At 47.3% G+C, this 18609-nt stretch overlaps 1 protein-coding gene across 1 annotated transcript; it reads left to right on the top strand.

Moving 5' to 3' along the window:
• Positions 1 to 2714: 2714 nt before the first annotated feature.
• On the top strand, positions 2715 to 16820 carry URM1 (ubiquitin related modifier 1). Its single transcript, XM_081967592.1, has 5 exons — positions 2715 to 2814; positions 7026 to 7096; positions 13741 to 13822; positions 15327 to 15375; positions 16082 to 16820. The coding sequence occupies exons 1-5, from the start codon at positions 2732 to 2734 to the stop codon at positions 16148 to 16150; spliced, it is 354 nt and encodes a 117-aa protein (XP_081823718.1). The 5' UTR covers positions 2715 to 2731; the 3' UTR covers positions 16151 to 16820.
• The last annotated feature ends 1789 nt before the right edge of the window (positions 16821 to 18609 follow it).

The following is an 18609-nucleotide window of genomic DNA, read 5'->3' as shown; positions in this document are numbered from 1 at the left end:
AAGAGTTGGGAGGGACCTTGGAGGTCTTCTAGTCCAACCCCACACCATTTCAAATGGCTGTCTAGTCTCTTCTTCAAAACCTCCCGTTGATGGAGCACCCATAACTGGAGGGAAACCATCCCAGTTGTTAATTTTTCTCACCATCAGGATTTTTTAATAGATGGGCTTTGGTTTTGGGGGGGAAGGGGAACCCCTAAAATGCTTGAACTCTCCCTCTGTCGGGGTTCCAAATAGCATCCAAAAGTAAATCAGAATCCGAGGCAAAGTATTTCTCAAAGTTCCAATTTATTAAGAGAGCCAGGTTGGCACATCTGGGAAAACCCGAATCTGAAAGCTTCCCGGTTTCCCCCACCCAGTTGAAAGTTCAAGATCTTGCCCCCCACACCCACAAGTCTATCCCATGGTCCAATCTCCCACTGCCACGCTGGCAGTTCTACCCATCCAGTTCCGATCAGGTGCAGAGACAAAGGATGACCTTGGCTTTCTGGAAAGAATGTTGTTATGGCTACATATCATCTAACTCCATACAATCCCATTTTCCCACCATAGAAAATGTCTAGTAGGGTAATAGAAAGCGTGGCAGGCCAAAGACCCCCAAGAAAAGATGGCCGCAGCAGGCCTGACACCCTCGTCATTTCCCAGTGCTCTTGGTGCCAAGGCGCCACCTCGGATCGGGAAGGCGGCTTTTGAGCCGCCGGGGTGTGTTTCCCTCGGGCGTTCGCAGCCAGCCAAATGGCCTTTGCCGAGACGGATAATGAGGGAGGCCAACGTCTTTTGAAGATCATTTTCAGGGACTCCAAAGGTTAAACGCCTGCTTAGAGGGGCCCATTGAAGGCGGAGGCAGGGGTCTGGCATTGTTTGAACACCCTCTGCTCTTTGTTCGGCGGCTTTCTGAGGACGCTGCCAGTGTGTGTGTGTGTTGTTGTGTGTGTGCAGTGCGGTCTCCTCTCCTTCCAGGCCAAGGGAGCTCCAATGCAGCTGGAAGGGTTTTTTTTTTTTTTAAGCAAGCCAGAGGGGTGACAGACAGGGGTCTCTTCGCTTGCATTCTTTCTCGGTGGCAGTTTAACCCCAGCTCCGAGCCTCCCTGATCTGTGCGTGACACCCCATTACCACATGAATGGGGAGAAGAAAGCTTCACTCCCTCTGACCTTTCTCCTCCCCGGGGGAGGGTGGGGGGCAGCGGCTGGGCTGGTTCTCCCCCCCTTCACCCCTTGTTCTGGGCTGCAGAGGGGAGTGCCGATCTACCGAGGCTGGCGAAAGCAAACAAAGCGCCCCCCCATCCCGCCCCCGCCCTGGGCCAGGAAACCCCCATTGTCTTGGTTGCTCTTGCAACGACTCTGGGGGCCTCCCGCTCCTGCCCCATGGTACTTGGTGGGCTGGCTTGTCGGGGTGAAGGGCCCTGGCAGCTGTGGGCAGAGTCATCCCCACCCCCACCCAAGGCTTGATTGGAAATTAATTGGGTGTTTTCTGAGGGGGCTTCCTTGTCAACACTCTGGGCTTCGCTGTTTTCTCACTTCCTTCCCTTTTCCTTCCTTCTTCCCCCCCCCTTCTATTCTCTTCAGTTCCTTTTCCTCCCCTCCTTCCCCCTTTTCTTCTTCCCTTCCTTCTCCTTCTCCTTTTTCTTCCTTTCCTTTCCCTTCTTTCTCCTTCTCCATTTCCTTTCCCCTCCTTCCTTCCCTCTTCCTTCTCCTTTCTCTTCGTCCTTTCCTCCTTCCCCTTCTTCCTTCCCTCTTTCTACTTTCCTTCTCCTTTTTCTTCTTCCTTTCCCTTCTTTCTCCTCCTCCCTTTCCTTTTCCCTCCTTCCTTCCTTCCCTCTTCCTTCTCCTTTTTATTCTTCCTTTCCTTCCCCTCCCCTCCTTCCTTCCCTCCCTTTCTTCCTTTCCTTCTTTTTCTTCTTCCTTCCCTTTCCCCTCCTTCCTTCCCTTTCCCTTCTTTCTCCTCCTCCGTTTCCTTTCCTCTCCTCCCTTCCTTCTCTCTTCCGTCTCCTTTTTCTTCTTCCTTTCCTTTCCCCGCTCCTCCTTCCTTCCTTCACTCCCTTTCCTCCTTTTTCTTCTTCCTTTCCTTTCCCCGCCCCTCCTTCCTTCCTTCACTCCCTTTCTTCTTTTTTATCTTCCTTTCTTATCCTTTCCCCACCCCTCCTTCCTTCCTTCGCTCCCTTTCTTCCTTTCTCCTTTTTCTTCCTTTCATTTCCGCTCCTGCCTTCCCTCTTTCTTCTTCCTTCCCTTCCCTCCTCCATCTCTCTCTCTCCTTCTCTTTCTTGGGTTTTTACCCAGAATGAGCCACCAGTCGTGGCTTACAGAAACTAAACCAGGAGATCAATTTAATCCACATACACCAAGGTGAAAAGTGATGCATTTTTCATTGTTTAACCTCATTTATCAAAGATTTGTGTATTGTGTGTGTGTCCCAGTTTAACACCATTGGGGTTATTGTGAGTTGCTCTTTTTCTCATTAAACACTTGCAAGAGGGGGGGGGGGGAAACACATTGGCCGACTAAAACTCCTCTCCCTTCCAGAAGCGCTGGACTAAGACCCCCATCATGCACCCACAGCCTGCCCAGCAACATGGGAGCTGCAATCCATCACCTCTCCGGGGGGAGGGAGAGAGGGAGAGAGAGAAAAAAGAGTCGATCATAGAGACCGAGCGCCGCCTTGGCCTCTCTATGTTTTTTTTTCCCCGCACCACGCGCCTCTCGTCCGCGTTGCCGGGCAACCACGCGCCTTAACCCGGATGCGCAGGGGCGCTTCCGGTATGGGCAGCGTGGCTCCCGGAGACAAGATGGCGGCGCCCTTGTCTCTCCAGCTGGAGTTCGGGTGAGGGAAGGGAGGTGGGGGGGGGACAAAACAACTGGGGTGGGGGGGTGGGGAGGGGGCATTTGGGGTGGGGATCGCTCGTGGGATTGAGAAGGGGGGGATTGGCCGGGGGGGGCTTGGAGGGCGAGGGAGGGGCTTGGGAAAGGGGCGAGGGTGAGGTTGGGGGCCTCTTATTACCCAAGAAAGTGGGGAGGGGGGATTGAGGGGGACCCCTGAAATAAAATAACCCCCCTTTAATCTCCCCTCCCCCACAATTGGGCTTCTTCAAGGCCTCTTGGCTGTCTTGGACTATAACTCCCATCCTCCCCAGCCAGGCCAAGCCAGAACTCCACAGGCCTGGCTAACGTTTTCATTGGGGGTGGACGTCCCCCCCCCCTCAAAAGTGATAAAGTTATAACTATTATTATTATTATTATTATTATTATTATTATTATTATTATTGAGTCACCATAGAACTCTAGCATAGAGATATAGTCAATAAAATACATGTATGTATTAATGTACTAATCAATTTATAACCTTGTTTCTCCCCCCCCCCAAAAAAAAAAGTTTCGTACACAACTCCTTATCTTAATGTCTCACAGATGGTTAGGTTATACAGTTTAAATATGGAGTTACTACGGCTCTTTTATTTACAGGAATAATTCTACTTCTTTCAATATTCCTGGGGGTTCCTTCTCCCCCCCCCCATATTTAAAGCATCTTTTGGGGGGTTGTTTCCTCCCTTCAAGCCCTGGAGAATATCAGAAAGGGGTCCTGTTTGTGGGTGGGTGGGGGATGGTGAGCCGACTTTTCCTGTTGGTGCCTTTCTTTTTGGGGGGGGGGGGACGACAAGATATAGGAGACCCGGGGCGGGTGGGGATCTGTGATATGAAGGTTATTCTGCCTGCGTCCCACCCAGGCAAAAATAAATAAAATAAAAGAATAAGAATAAAATAAAACACCCACTGCCCTCCCATTGCAAGCCATTTTATACTTTTCATCCTCGGCATTAGAGAAGCGATTCCCTTCCAGCTGCAAAACTTTTAAAGATGAAGGCAAAATGGAAAATGAGCAAGAGAGGTTAATTTGCATTCAGATTTAAATTGAGTCTGGAAAGAGGCTTTGTATAAAATAATGTATAAAATGCCATTTAAAAAAAAAAAGCAAGGACAAGGTTAACAGATCCAAATGGCATATATATTTTAATGGCTGTGGGTTGGAAATGTCAGATTTTTCTACGGTCTTTATAGGAAGGTTTGATAAGATAAGAATTTTTGCCTACAGTCTTAGAGAATCTGGTAAACTTAAGAAACATGGGCCATCGTATGTATTTATTTACTTTCTGTCTTGAAAGTTAGTCTATGCCCCAAGAATTCAGGGTTTTTTAAATGAGTAGTAGGACATTTGAATTTGAAGTAGCCATAAAGAATAAATATGAACATGCAGAGTGATGTTTTCTCATTATTCTCATATAATTGGTTCCTTTATATGTGGTTTAACATTCAAAACTTTTCATATAATAATAGAAATTCCAACACCATAGTACATATTACCAATAATATGTGGTTGACCCACATTGGAAGTTCTTTCCTCTGAGATATAGATATACTTAAAAAAAAAAAACTAGGCTTAAAAAAATGCTACTCGTATTTAGCAGTCAGTCTTTCCATTATGAAGACGGTGTGTTTGTGTGTGGGGGATTCCTTCATATTAAATAGAGAAAGAGCCACTGTGTTAAACTGCAAATGAATTGAATCAAACGTTTTTTGACTGAGTTTTTGTGAGATGCAGTGCTTTCTCAGAATAACAGCAATTTATAGCAGTCACCAACAAGCACAAAAATTCAATGTGCATTTTATGTATTTGAAACATATATGGGCAGCAACGAGAAGTATTATACGCATTTAAAGAAGAATGCATAATTTAAAAGATTTAGACCTCCAGACTTTCACAGAAGATAGAATTATCTCATATAAAACGGGCCAGTATATATCAGGATTAGCCCTTCGGTACTATTTCTCTTATAAATGCTCTTTCTAAATCACCCAATTGGTTAGTACGGCTTCTTTTGCTTCTACTGTACAGAATTCATTAAATACGAGCTGTGCACATCTTAAACTATTATTGTATAAAGAGGCATATTTGAAATATATATATATAATATAAATGTGGAATGGGGTTTTTTAAGTGATTCTGGATAAGAGTTTAACCTTCTCAGTCATAAAGTAGGGTTAATCGGATTCACCTTTTGTAAAAGCAGTCCTCCGGGGACTGTGGAATTACACGTCCCATCATCCCTGCCTAGGGGCCAAGCTAGGTCTGGTGTGAGTTGAAATCCGACATTTCTATGTTTGTCTCATAATAAACTCAGGCTTATGCACTCTAAATCAGTGGTGCCCAAAAGGGATTGACGGAACCCGTGGAGAAAAGTTTTTTTCCATGGACTGGAGGAGGGGCGAGGTTTCGCGTGCTGCCTGTATCCTACGGATGGGCCTTTCCTTGTTTGAGTGGACCAGTTTCTGGCATCCTGCGGATCGGTGCCAGTCCACAGATCAGGATTGGGGACCCCTGCTCTAGACGGGTGATCCGCGAGAAAATTTGGGTGTTCCGCAGAAAAATTATTTGCGTTTTTTATATTGCACTAAATCAGGGGTCCTCAATATATGAGCCCCTGGGACGGATACGTGCAATGGACGCTTGTGTTGCTGCAGAGAGTCTCCCCCTTTGGGGTCTTTTTGTGGGGGTCGGAGGGGGGCAGAAATTCCGACTTGGGGTCTGCTTCGGCCTCCTGGTGGGGGGCTTTGGGTGAAGGCTGGAGGGAAGCTCGCTGGCGGAGGGCCTCGTTCCAGTGGGACGGCATCATGGCCTGAAACTGGCTGACCATCTCAGCCCGCTGAGCCTCCAGGTGCCGGCACCTGGCCTTGCACTCCCACAGGTTTTGACGTGAGTGACATCGACTTGGCCATGCCCATCCAGTCACACAACCACCTTGCCACGCCCACCCAGCCGGTCATTAGGCAGATCCTATTAGGGGTCCGCGGGATTTAAAATTATGAATTTAGTGGTCCACGAGGTCCGAAAGGTTGGGGACCTCTGCTCTAGATGCCTTAGGCCCTAAGTCTTATACAATGGTAGGGAAGACCGAGAAGAGGGAATCCTTTTGAGATAAAATCCACCTGCACTGTCCCCCTAGAGACACTGATACCCTTCTTACCCTCCAGAATGGCCTGTGTGTAGTCATTCTTCCCCTTTCCTGGAAACGCCTAAATGGCCTCTCTATGTGTGAGGGTTGCAGCTGAGCTGCTCCCCGCTAGCATGCTACAGAAAGGACCTTATCAGCCATCTCGCTGTCTTTGGGAACGCACAAAGTGTGAGCTTGTTTTCACGGCAAGCCAGCAGCCCCTGCTCAAGCTGCGCCTTTGGCATGAATTCTAGCTCCCTCCAACATGTAATAATTGCTATTTTCAGTTTTCAGATAACAATTTGGGGAGGGAATGGGGAGGGAGAAAAATGAAGACAAGGCCAAAAGCTTTCTTCGAGGAGAGCAACTACCCAGAAACCATAGCCTTACAAAGGAAGTGCTGTGTTCTCAGAAAAAAATACAGCCAAAATTCTTCCTTTGCATCCCTGGATTTAAAAGATACAGAGAATATTCCACTTTTTTTAAAATTTTCATATTCCTGAGCTGGGTCTCTTGCAAAAGTTGAAGCTAAAAGCTTGGGTGCAAAGAATCACAAGAGTGGGAAGGGACCTTGGAGGTCCTCTAGTCCAACCCCGACTTCAAGGAAAAAGAAATGACATCTTTGAAACTTATTCTCACTTTTGGTTGATGCCTACTTTCTGTTAATCTTGGCTAAAGGAATATGTTTGAAATAGGATTGACAATATTTTCAAGCCTGGCCATTATCCTTGTCTATGTGAAGTGGGATATTTTTGACAGCTAAACCCCAAATCCGAGGCTGAACCAGGCTCAAGGTTTTTCTGAGACGCCAAGGCAAAACTCTTTAAAGGCGGAATGGAGAAAAATGGAATTTTAAACATGCATGCTCATCCGTGGTTTTGAGTCCAAGCCGTTGCAAAAGGGTCTAGGAAAGGACCAAAAGTTTCTGGGCCTCAGTGAATTCTCCTTTCAGTTTTCTAGACTCCCTATATGCAATTGTTTTTTCTTGCTGTACTTTTAGCTTTAAAATATTTCTCTTTCCTCCTCCCCCCCCCCCTTTGAATTTCAGAGGCGGAGCAGAACTCCTGTTTGATGGGGTACGAAAACATCAGGTGAATTTGCCCCACCAGTCTGAACCTTGTGAGTATTGACTGACTGGTAATAAGTCCTTGCAGGTGCTTATTTTATTTAAATAACAACCTCTCTCGGCAGCCTTAACACATAAACGTAAGCCAAACTTCTTGGAAAAGCAGCACAAAAGCCGTCTTTAGAGACCACACAGAAACCGTCACGGAAGGTATTATTGTGGCCCGCCAGCTGGTGGAAGACTCAGACAGTGAGGAGGTTGGGGAGGAACCTGGGCCAGTCCTGGAGTCTGGGGAAGGCTCGGATGAGGGCTCTGTGTCGGAGGCAGAGAGGGGGCCAGGGTCGTCTGACAGTTATCAGCTGCCTTCAGAGTCAGAGATCAGTGGGGCAGAAGAACAGCTGGAGCCTGTTCCCAATGTGCGCCTGCGCAGAGCTGCCAGGAGAAGGGAACAGCTAAGGAACAAGGGCCGACTCGGGAGTAAAGGCACAGGTGGATGGTGAACGATAGGGAATAAAGAGGAGCAAAAGGGGAGTGAAGTTTGCAGGAGACAATTAGTTTCAATTCATTCGGGTGAAGATCTGTTCCTGACTTCTTGCCAAGTGATTGCTGCTACAGCTTGGCGTTTGAATGATATCGACCTGGCAGCTCTCCAAGCCTGATAAGGTCTGTGGTTGCACATTCACCCTTGAAAGGCTGTTTGCCGGGACTTTGCTGGTTGCGAATGAGAGGAATTCACCTTCGCTTCATAAAAAAGGGGTTTTGTCGGGATTTGGTGAAGCGCAGGTCAGAAGAGGTACCATCCCTAGGAGCTGCATATCTTTCATTGCAATCCCTCACAAAGTAAAATGATTTTTGAAAAAAATACTACGATTCTAAGATGCCCAAGGGATTCTTGAGACGCTGCAGAAACCTTCCTCTGATGCCCAAAGATGATTTTTGAGGTTGCTGGGGAGAATATTTGGGTTTGTTTTTTTTTCTTCACAGAGGAACCTTGGGAGAGGAAGTAAAGTTGACCTAAAGAGATTTGTTCCTCATTGTATTTAGAGAATAGTTTTCACTCTTCCCCCCCCCCTCCTCTTTGGTGGCAAAAATGGAACCGGATTTATTTCGGATTGTTTTCGGCTGGAATTCAGATCCGTCCAGCTTTCCCAGGCGGAGCGAAACCTGGGCCACCGACGCTCCTCCACTTTCCCCTTCCGTTAACATGTGAAGGCTTGGGAGTTGTAAACCACGGTTTTGCAGCAGTCAAGGATCATGTTAGCTGGTGGAGAATGAGATCATGTGCCCCCCCTTTGGGATCCTGTTTTTTAATCCAGTTTTTTTTTTAAACCCAAGCCTTTTCCTGCAAGGTTTTCCTAAGCTGGGGTTGCCTTGCCGGAGTTGCCCAGCAGCAGAGGTGTATCGAATGAAAGAGGCAGGTGTCCCGCATAGAGAGGGGAGCCGAGCCCAGGAAAAGAGAGGAGGGGGTGGGGATGGAGGAAACACCCCCCCCCCCAACACACACACACACCCCAAACTTGGGAAGTTCCTTTTAAGGATTCTCATCTCTTAAGAGAGGAAAAAGAAAACAGATTCACCGTCTGTTTGGAGAACGCAAAGCAGAAAGAAGGAACCAACCATTAAAGTCCTCTGCCACCCACCCCCCAGCCCCTTCCTTGACCCCTTCCCCAATCTGCACCCCCGGAAAAAGGTGAGGGTGTGGGGAGGGAAGGAGAGGCATCTGTAGACCTTTAAACTGTGCAGTCATTGCTTTGCACAGTTCACGCTGCCAGCTGTTCTTTTCTCCTCTGGCAGCCCTCCCTCCCTCTCTGGCAAGGGGATTTGTTTGCAGAAGCTTGGGGGAGGAGGGTGTCTGTGTGTGTGTGTGTGTGTGTGTGTCCTGTGCAAAATTGCTTTTGAAAAGAGCTACTTTCTGCTTAATTAAACAATGGGCCGCCCCTTCCCCACACACATCTGTAAAAGGGCCCCCCTCTGCTTTATCCCCTCCAACTTTATCCCACAAACTGCTCCATTCTTGATTCTTTTCATTTGTAAATCTCTTTCCCACCCACCCCCACCCCCCTTTCCTCTCTCACCAGTCCTCTCCTTGCCTTTCTCTCCCCTTTCAGATGAAGGCTGAGAAACTGGGTGATATTGTCCTGATTTTTTAAAAAATAAATAAATAAAATTGGGGAGGGGTGGGATAATAGTTTGAGATTGAAGCTGTTTGCCTTAAAGGCCCTCTGTTTGTCTTTTCTTGAAGATGGGGGCAGAAGGGAGGGGTGAGAGAGGGGGGGGTAGAAACCTCTGGGATGGTCAAGGGTTTAAATTTGACCCCTTGCAAACTTGGGATGAGACGGAATTGCGTTTTTGGAGGGGCTTCTCCTGAACAGCACAAAATCCGCCCCCCTTTTCCCGCCTCCCTGCTCCACTGGATAAAAATCAAGAGGGACTTTAATCTGGGCTCCATTGGGTTTGGAACTGACCAACTGCTCTCTTAGATTAATCAGCCTAAATCTTATTTCAAGGCACTCATCACTGCTAGATCTCTGAAGCAGGAGAGAGGTTGCTGCATTAATGCCTCTAGGGAAAAGGACTCTCTTTACAGACAAAGCCAAAAGGGGGGGGGGGTGAAGATGGATGGATGGAGAGAGAGAGAGAGAGAGACAGAGAAATATATAGAAAGAGAGAGGGGGGATAGATAGAGGGATAGGTATAGAGAAAGAGAGGTAGATAAAGATAGGAATAGATAGAGATAGGTAGATTGATCAATACATTAGATAGATGGAGGGAGGGAGGGAGAGAGAGATAGGTAAATATATGGATGGATAGGGAGAGAGAGGGAGGGATAGATAGAGATAGATAGGTAGATCAATCAATAGATAGATGGATGGAGAGAGAGAGAGAAATAGAGAGAGAGAGAGGGATAGATATAGATTGATCAATGGATGGATGGATGGAGAGAGAGAAAGAGAGATAGGGATAGAAATAGATAGAGGGATAGATAGATGTAGATAGGTAGATCGATCAATAGATGGATGGATGGATGGATGGAGAGATAGATGATTGATAGATAGATGATAGATAGATAGATAGATAGATATAGAAAGAGAGAGGGGGGATAGATAGATAGGTAGAGAGAAAGAGAGGTAGAGAGATAGATAAAGATAGGGATAGATAGAGATAGGTAGATTGACCAATAGATTTGATAGATGAAGGGAGGGAGGGAGAGAGATAGGTAAATCGATGGATGGATGGATAGGGAGATGGGGGGGATAGAGAGAGATAGGTAGATTGATCAATAGATAGATGGATGGAGAGAGAGAGAGATGATAGATAGATAGATAGAAATAGAGAGAGGGATAGATATAGATAGGTAGATTGATCAATAGATAGATGGAGAGAGAGGGATAGATATAGATAGGTAGATTGATCAATAGATAGATGGAGAGAGAGAGAGATGGTAGATAGATAGAAATAGAGAGAGAGGGGGATAGATATAGATAGGTAGATTGATCAATAGATGGATGGATGGAGAGAGAGAGAGATGATTGATAGATAGAAATAGAGAGAGAGGGGGATAGATATAGATAGGTAGATTGATCAATAGATGGATGGATGGAGAGATAGAGGGAGGGACAGATACACTATCAACACACTAAGATTTCTTGAATGAAATGACTCAAAAGTTTTATTAGCTTCGATTAAATCGGCTTCATTGCCGTCTTTTCCTTCTCCAGCCGAAGCATTCCCGATTCTGAGAATGTTTGTAGCTCAGGGTGGACCTGAGGGGTCCCTGGTGCCTTCTAAACTCAGCTTGTGACCTTCCCGGAGCCCGTCCTTCTGCCTTCCTCTTCATTCAGCCATGCCACCTTTCGCTTCTCCCAGACCGAGTGGGGTCCCTCCTCCTCCTCCTCCTCCTCCCCCCCCCCACTTCATTATTGTTTTTTAAACGTGAAGAATAAGTCATCTATCAATCCAAAGAGGTTCCTACCGCATTCAGGCGTGCTTTGTCATGGCGACGGGATGACAATTGGTCGGAGGTAGTGACCTCTAAGCAAATTGAAGCTTGACTGTGGTTCACTGTGATAAATGATCCCCCTTCTCCTGGGGGACGGGGTGAAAGGCCTAGGGGAGGGCTCCGGGTCCTCGTCCCCCCCCCCTCAGTGAAGCCCATTCAAGACTTGATGGAAGCGTTGACGCCCCGATGCCCGGTTGACTGGCTTGGTGGTACATCTCACTTCTTCTCCCTGGCCTCAGCCTTGTGCCCAAGACATTCTGGACAAGGTGGAAACGCAGCTGTTCCGAACTAGGCTTCCCCCAAAAGCACGGGGCAGAATCCCGGTCCCGACAAAAAAAAACCTTTTGTTAAATGAACGTGAATTCCTCTCATTCGCACTCAGCCAAGGCCTGGCAAACAGCCTTTCAAAGGAGTATTTATGACCACCGACCTTATCTAGCTTGGAAAGCTGCCATGTAAATATTTCCCAAATGTGATGCTGTGCGAGGATAGGCTGGGCACAGAGTCTCTGAGATTCTATTGCATAGCCAGCATCGTATTGTAGTGTTAAATGTTTACATCAATTCATCTTAACAACAACTCCCCAAAACAATTATTGGCTTTTTTGCTCTCCAGGCACCATATTGGTACTTTATCCATCACTTTTTTCTCCCTCTCTCCTCCTCCTCCCTACCTCCTTTCTTCCCTCTGACATCCTTCTCTTCTCTACTTCCCCTTCCTCTCTCCTTCTCCTCTCTCCTCTTTCCACTCCTTGGTAGAGGGAGGGAGAGAGGGAGAGAGGGACGAGTGGAGTGGAATAGAATAGACAGACATAAAAAATGAGATAGATAGCAGTAGCCCTTAGACTTATATACCACTTCACAGAGCTTCACAGCCCTCTAAGTGGTTTTACAGAGTCAGCCTCTTGCCCCCCAACAACCTGGCTCCTGATTTGACCAACCTTGGAAGGTCAGGATCTAACTCCCAGCAGTGGGCAGAGTTAGCCTGCCACCCTGCACTCTAACCACTGCACCACCACGCCTCTTAGATACATATAGGATGGATAGAATAGGATAGAGATCGCGACATAGACAGCCATAGCGCTTAGACTTATATACCGCTTCACAGGGCTTCACGGACCCCTCTAAGCAGTGTACAGAGTTGGCCTCTTTCCCCCCCCCCCATACCCAACAATCTGGGTCCCCAGCAATGGTACCAAGGTCTCCCACCGAGTAAAGCCTTGCTTTACAGCTTCCTTTCTGCTCCGCCAACTGTTGTAGGTTGGACTTCTCAATTGCTTTAATGACCCCCCCCCCCTGCGTGTGAGGGGTGGGGGAAACCCCTCTTCTTCTCCCAATCCTCTGCTCATCCCTGTAAAGGGATCCTCTGCTCATCCCTATCTATCTTCGCCCTAAAAAGTTGGCTTTTCCAGCAATTTAATTAATTTTATCTTATTTTCAAATGTATTGTCCTATAAATTGGGTTTGGTTTTTTGGGAGATGTATATAATTTCTTTTTAACTTTCTTTTTAACTTTCGGGATGTGTGTTTTTTTAATGTTGCACGCCGCCCTGTGTCCTTTGGGAGAAGGGCGGCATATAAATCCAATAAAACAAACATACTGTCTGAAACGGTATAGGGTTTCCTGCCTAGGCAGGGGGTTGGACTAGAAGACCTCCAAGGTCCCTTCCAACTCTACTATTGTATTGTATTGTATAAACAAACAAACATAAAGGCAGGATCCCCTCGTATTAAAGGGGAGGGGCAGGTGGCCCTTCCTTAAGTTTCCTTCAAAGGCATCACGGATAAGAAATAGAATTTGTGCGTGGGAATGACGCAGCGATTATATTTTACTCCGGGAGGGGGAATAAGGGGGGGGGGAGTATTTTATTTCTTTACAAAACGACTCTCTCCTAAACACCTACTGAGCGCCTTTGTTGACGATTGGGGTGGGGGGGGTGGGAAACTCCCCCCCTCCCAAGGTGAATAAAATCAAGAAGATACTTGTTAAGGGACCCTGATCTGAATCCCTGTCTTGCGGTAAGAGGGACACCCGTATTACATTAACGGCTTATGTCTGACCATAAGAAGGGCGGTTTGGCATTAGGATTTCAAGATAATTTGAAGATGGAGCGGGCTGAATTATAGGAGTCCCGGGGCTAAATGTTTATTATTTTAACGGCGTAAGTATTAACACCTACTTTACACGCAGAGGGGTTGATGCAGTGTCCTTAACAGACACCGGGGGAGTCCAGCTGGGTGATTTTTAAGAACTATTAAGCGCTGCGGAAAAGACAAAGAGCAGAAACACTGTGGGGGGGGAGGGAAACCCCCCCCCCCACATGAAGTATGAACCAGCCTGCTTCCTTTTTTTAAAAGATCCTATTAACCAATTAATTCCCTCTGCACCTCCCACCCCAGCCCTCTTCTCATCTCCCCAGGAAGAAGTGAGCCGATGTTATCGTCCCCCACCCCGAAAAAGGAAAATTGTTTTCGGCCTTTTGTCGGCTAAATTGATACTAAAAACAAGAAAAATGGGGAGGGGGAATATCGCCCCACGCTTCTCCCTGCAGGAGAGGAAGGGAAGTAGGGGAGAAATGGAAGATTTTGCCGAATTAAGGAATTGGGGGGGGGGGGGAGAAAAGCCAAGCTTGCGGCTTGCAATACGCTCCCAGCGAGGTCATTTTTAAAATTTATTTACTCATTATTATTTTTGTAGGGACGCTCCGACATTTACTGACGTGGATCAAAGAGAACCTCCTGAAAGAGAGGCCTGAATTATTTGTGCAAGGAGACTCAGTGTGAGTACGCAGCCCCCACACGCGCACACCCAGCAGAGAGGCTCACAGCTTTTATCGTTTGCAAACGAGGGCACGCCTTCTAGGAAATTCCCTCGCAAGGCCCAATTTTGGGGCCATTTTGCTCCCCTTTCAAAACTAAACCCGGCTAGTGCCCGTCGTAGGATGGGGTTGCATCGATTCGGCGCCTACTTGACGATACGGTGGTTTTTTTTCCTCTGGCTGTTCCCCGCCAACCGCCCTCCGATTGTAGAGGCTTAACCCTCCGCGTTCAGCCCTTAGCGGAGAAGAGAAACAATTATCTCTCCCTCAGCTGGGCCTGTCTTCCTAATCCTCCACGCCACACTGCCCCTGTCCGTGGGAGCGCCTCGCTCTCCCGTAGCTGATGTCTTCGAGGGCGTCTTCACGCCATCCGCCTCCCGCCATTAGCATCCTGGAAGAACGGAGACGGTCGCTTCACGCAGCCTTTGTGGAAATCCTCCCCCTTTTTCAAGTCCTCTCCCCTCCCACCCCTTCCTAAATTTCCTCTCTGCAGTGAGACCAGGATGGCCTGGTTAGCATTCGCCCTGTCATCCCCTCCATTCGGTGTGGGAGGGCAGCGTGGGGCGCCAGTTCTTTCCCTCCCCTCCAACGCCTGGGAAATACAATGGCTAGGAAGCCGAAGATAGATGGGGAGGGGTGGGGGGGATTCCTGTCGATCACGATCCCTCAGGCTTTCTCTGGGATCTTAGCTGCTGTTTCGCTTTTTTTCCCCCCCACCGCATCCGTGCTCGGTCCGCAGGGCAGATTTAAATTACAGGCATGAACAGGATTGTACCAAGCCGGTGATGACGTGTTGCCTCGGAGCGGTTTAGGACGGATATCTCTCTATCAGTCACAGCCTATCCTGATGCTAACCAGCGTTGTTCGGCCTCAAGGCCGCCTGCCACTCAGCCTTTGGGCCCTGGTCTCCAAGGACCTTCCAAACGAGGCCACCCCAAAAACCTTTTTAAGGTGGGCGAATCTGAAAACCCGCCGGGGGGGGGAGAAAAACCACCCCGCTTTAGTCCTTAACGGATGCGAACGTCAGTTGTTGGAAGCGGATTTGCAAGCGACTGTCACAGCCCGTAAGAAGCTAAGGAGGCTGGTCTTAAATTTGCAGCTCGCCGATCTCCTTGATGGATGTCGCTTGGTTAGAGAGGGCAGAGTAAAGGCGGCGAGGAAGCTGTGAAAATTGCAGGGGTCGTTCTCCCTGGAAGACGATTAAAAGCAGGAAGGGTCATAGTTCCAGCGTACGGCAACATTTTAAAAGGCCTGGCAGGACAACAGGAGTTCTTAAAACCCTAATTTAATTCGCCTGCGGGAAATGGATCTTGGCTGAACCTCGGGAGAAACTTTTTCGGAGAGCGGAAATAAATCGGCAACGGGACGTGGTTTAAGGGCGCTCCCAACAAATCCTGCCACTGCCGAACAGGTTCCTAGACCCACAAACTGTTCTCTTTTAACAGCGTCTCTGTTTTCCCCGTAGGCGCCCAGGAATCCTGGTGCTTATTAATGATACAGATTGGGAGCTGATGGTACGTCTCATTTCAGTTATGCGGGAGGGTGTCTACTTTCGATGGTGGCCAGAAGGGAGGACAAAGGGATTGTGATGTCAGGTTTTGGGGGAGCCCCTTCTCTTAATGGATACTGAAATGAACCATCCCTGTCAGGGGTATTCACTTACCTTCCCTACCGGTTTGCAAATGGGAACGCATGCGCCTTTGGTGAAAAAAAGGGGCCTAAAAGGGGTGCCGTAAAGGCAGGGTGGGCCACTCGCGATTTCCGCTACTGATTCGGACAAACTGGCCAAAACCCATAGGATACCACCTCTGATCCTTGTCTGGTGTGTCCAGTCCTCCTTGGCCATTTTGGGGCATTTCACCTGGGTTAAGGAGGAGCAAAGTGGACTTCCAAACCATCCCTTGACCGTGAGGCGCAAAGGATCGGGGCCACCGGTTGAGTGGTAATTCGTAAAGATGTATTGCTTCAGCCGATATATACGGTCAACTATCGGTCAGCACTAGAGAAGGGTCAACAGAAAGAGTTACCTTGGGTAAGATGGGCGGCCAATAAATTGTGCAAACAAATAAGGGGAATTCAGTGGTTACTGGACTTGGATCTCTTGCGGCGACGCAAGGATGCCAAATTGATGACGCGTTTCACTCCGCCTTCCAGCTCTGTCTGCTCCTCTCCTTCATTGACTCTCCTTTGCTTTCTTCTTTCCTTCCTTGCTTCCTTCAGGGCAACCTGGACTACCAACTCGAAGATCGGGATCACGTGGTTTTCATCTCCACCTTACACGGGGGTTAGCCCCCCCCTGCCCGCCCCCCGCCAGGGAGGGGGTGTCCCAAAACAGCAAGGACGAAAAGTAAACCGCCTGGATTGAGCCAACTTCGTAAGAAAGGCAACATTTTTGGAGCGCCTGGACCTGCAGGGTTGAATCCCAGCTTTGGAGGGGCAGAATGTAACTCTGGAGAATTTTCTCTCGGGTCGGTGGGCCAGGTGAGACGTCGTTGACTGCGCGAAATGACGAGGGAACAGCGGTTTGCAGCGAGCAAGACCCCCCCCCCCCCCCGGTCTTTTTTTTTTTCCTCCTTAGCAGCCAGACAAGACAATCTCAGGACTGGGATGAGACAAGGGCAGGAACTTTCTCTGCCTCTGATCCAACCTTCCAGGCCTTTAGGACCACAGTCTGCCTTGGCTTGCCTCTGTTTGACCCGCAAGCCTCCAACCGGCATTCCGCTAGCCGAACTGAAAAGGATGTGCGCAGCCCACCTACAAATTCTTGCTTTTGAATTTAGGGCGTGCGCTACGGGTGTACCAAAGTGGTGCAAAACTCTGGACTGTTTGAGCGTCTCCTGCTTGTACAGGGGGTTGGACTAAGAGACCTCCAACTCTTGTTATCCTTATTCGCTTATATGCCTTTTTTGTACCTATATTTTAAATAAATATTGTCCTGGGCTAATAACTCACCCGCTAACCACGGTTTATGTGCCCGCTCTTGTTGCCACCTTCTGTAACAACGAATAAAATGGCTACCCCCTGCTCCTGTGTTATCCGCGGATAATTCTTGCTTTCCACAAGTGAAGAGTAGAAGCAGACCAGTTCCAACCCTGGTCAAAAAGTGCCCAGCAGAGAGGATACGACCTGAGACTTCTCAGGAAACCACAAGTGAATGAAAAACTGCTGGTGACCTCCTCCTACCGCTGCACCATAGAGAGTATTTTTTTAATTTTTTAAGAAATAGTCTTTATTGAACATTTTCAAGTTTAAAAGACCACAAGTCAAAAAAAAAAAAATACAGAAACAAACATAAACAGATAAACATACAAACAACCTAACAATATAATTTTACAGCTTCCCGTATCAGCATGTATGTTCTGCTTTTGTGGTTTACGATTCGATTATTGCCTCCTCGTAGATTTTAACGATTCTAATACTAATGTAATAATTATATTGTAATAGAAGAGTATAATACATAGAATCAGATTTTGCGTGCATACATTTTTCTTCTTCTTATAATCAATAGTTTCTCTAGCCACTTGTACGGTCTACTCCAAATTTTGTAAGAGTCCAAATCTTCTCTTTCTTTCAACTCCATGATCATCCTGTCCATTTCAAGAGTATCTTCCTAATAACCATTTCATTGGGGGGGGGGGGGGGGGAAGGGTGTAGTTTTTTTGTTTCCATTTTTTGTTAACACCATTAGCCAAAGGATCATTGGTTGTCCTCTCCCCTCTTTGGAAGACTTCATAGTTCCCGCTGCCTTAAGAAAGCTCAAAACATCCTCAAAGATCCTGGGCATCTTTTTTTGAACTATTACCATCTGGCAGATGGTACAGGATAATAAAAACAAGTCGGAAAAACAGCTTCTATCCCAGGGCAAGTAACTATATTGAATTCTACGGTATAGAGCAGTATCGGGTTTTCTGTTTCAATTATATAGATTGCAAAGGATGTGTGTTTGTGTTTTCATTTTTATAGTTATACTGTACACTGAAGACGGCATTTAATTTCATTGTACCATGTGCAATGGCAATAAAGTAAGCCAACTAACTAAGCAAAATGGCGGGCTTGTGTGGCTTGTCCATTTGAGGAAGAGCCCAACCATCAAATCCTCCAAATTTCCCAAACAGAAGGCTTTAGCTATTCTAGAAACTGGACATCGAGTCGTCTGGAGGGCATCAGGTTGGAGAAAGGCAATCTAATGTTCAGGACATTCGTTTATATGACTGAAAACTTCATTCCGTCCAACCTAGAACTGAATATTCTTGGTCTAGTTGAATGAAAAGAAGGACTAGGGGAGACATGATAGCAGTCTTCCAATATCTCAGGGGTTGCCACAAAGAAGAGGGAGTCAAGCTATTCTCCAAAGCACCTGAGGGCAGGACAAGAAGCAATGGGTGGAAACTAATCAAGGAGAGAAGCAACTTAGAACTAAGGAGAAATTTCCTGATAGTTAGAACAATTAATCAGTGGAACAGCTTGCCTCCAGATGTTGTGAATGCTCCAACACTGGAAGTCTTTAAGAAGATGTTGGATAACCATTTGTCTGAAGGGGTGTAGGATTTCCTACCTAAATGTGGTTGGACTAGAAGACCTCCAAGGTCCCTTCTAACTGTGTTATTCTATTCTATTCTAAACCTCTCGTCAACTATGCAAACCATCTCCGAAAAGCTGAGCATTTTTGCAAACGTGAGAGGCCGAATTTTATTTCTCTCTCTGCGTGCGTAGTGAGGTTCTTTTTATTTTATTTTGAGTTGTTAAAA

The sequence above is a fragment of the Natrix helvetica genome, assembly GCF_964273705.1.
Source record: "Natrix helvetica genome assembly, chromosome: 15".
Taxonomy (NCBI): Eukaryota; Metazoa; Chordata; class Lepidosauria; order Squamata; family Natricidae; genus Natrix; species Natrix helvetica.
The sequence above is the reverse complement of the archived record's forward strand: the minus strand, read 5'-3'. Positions and strand labels throughout refer to the sequence as shown.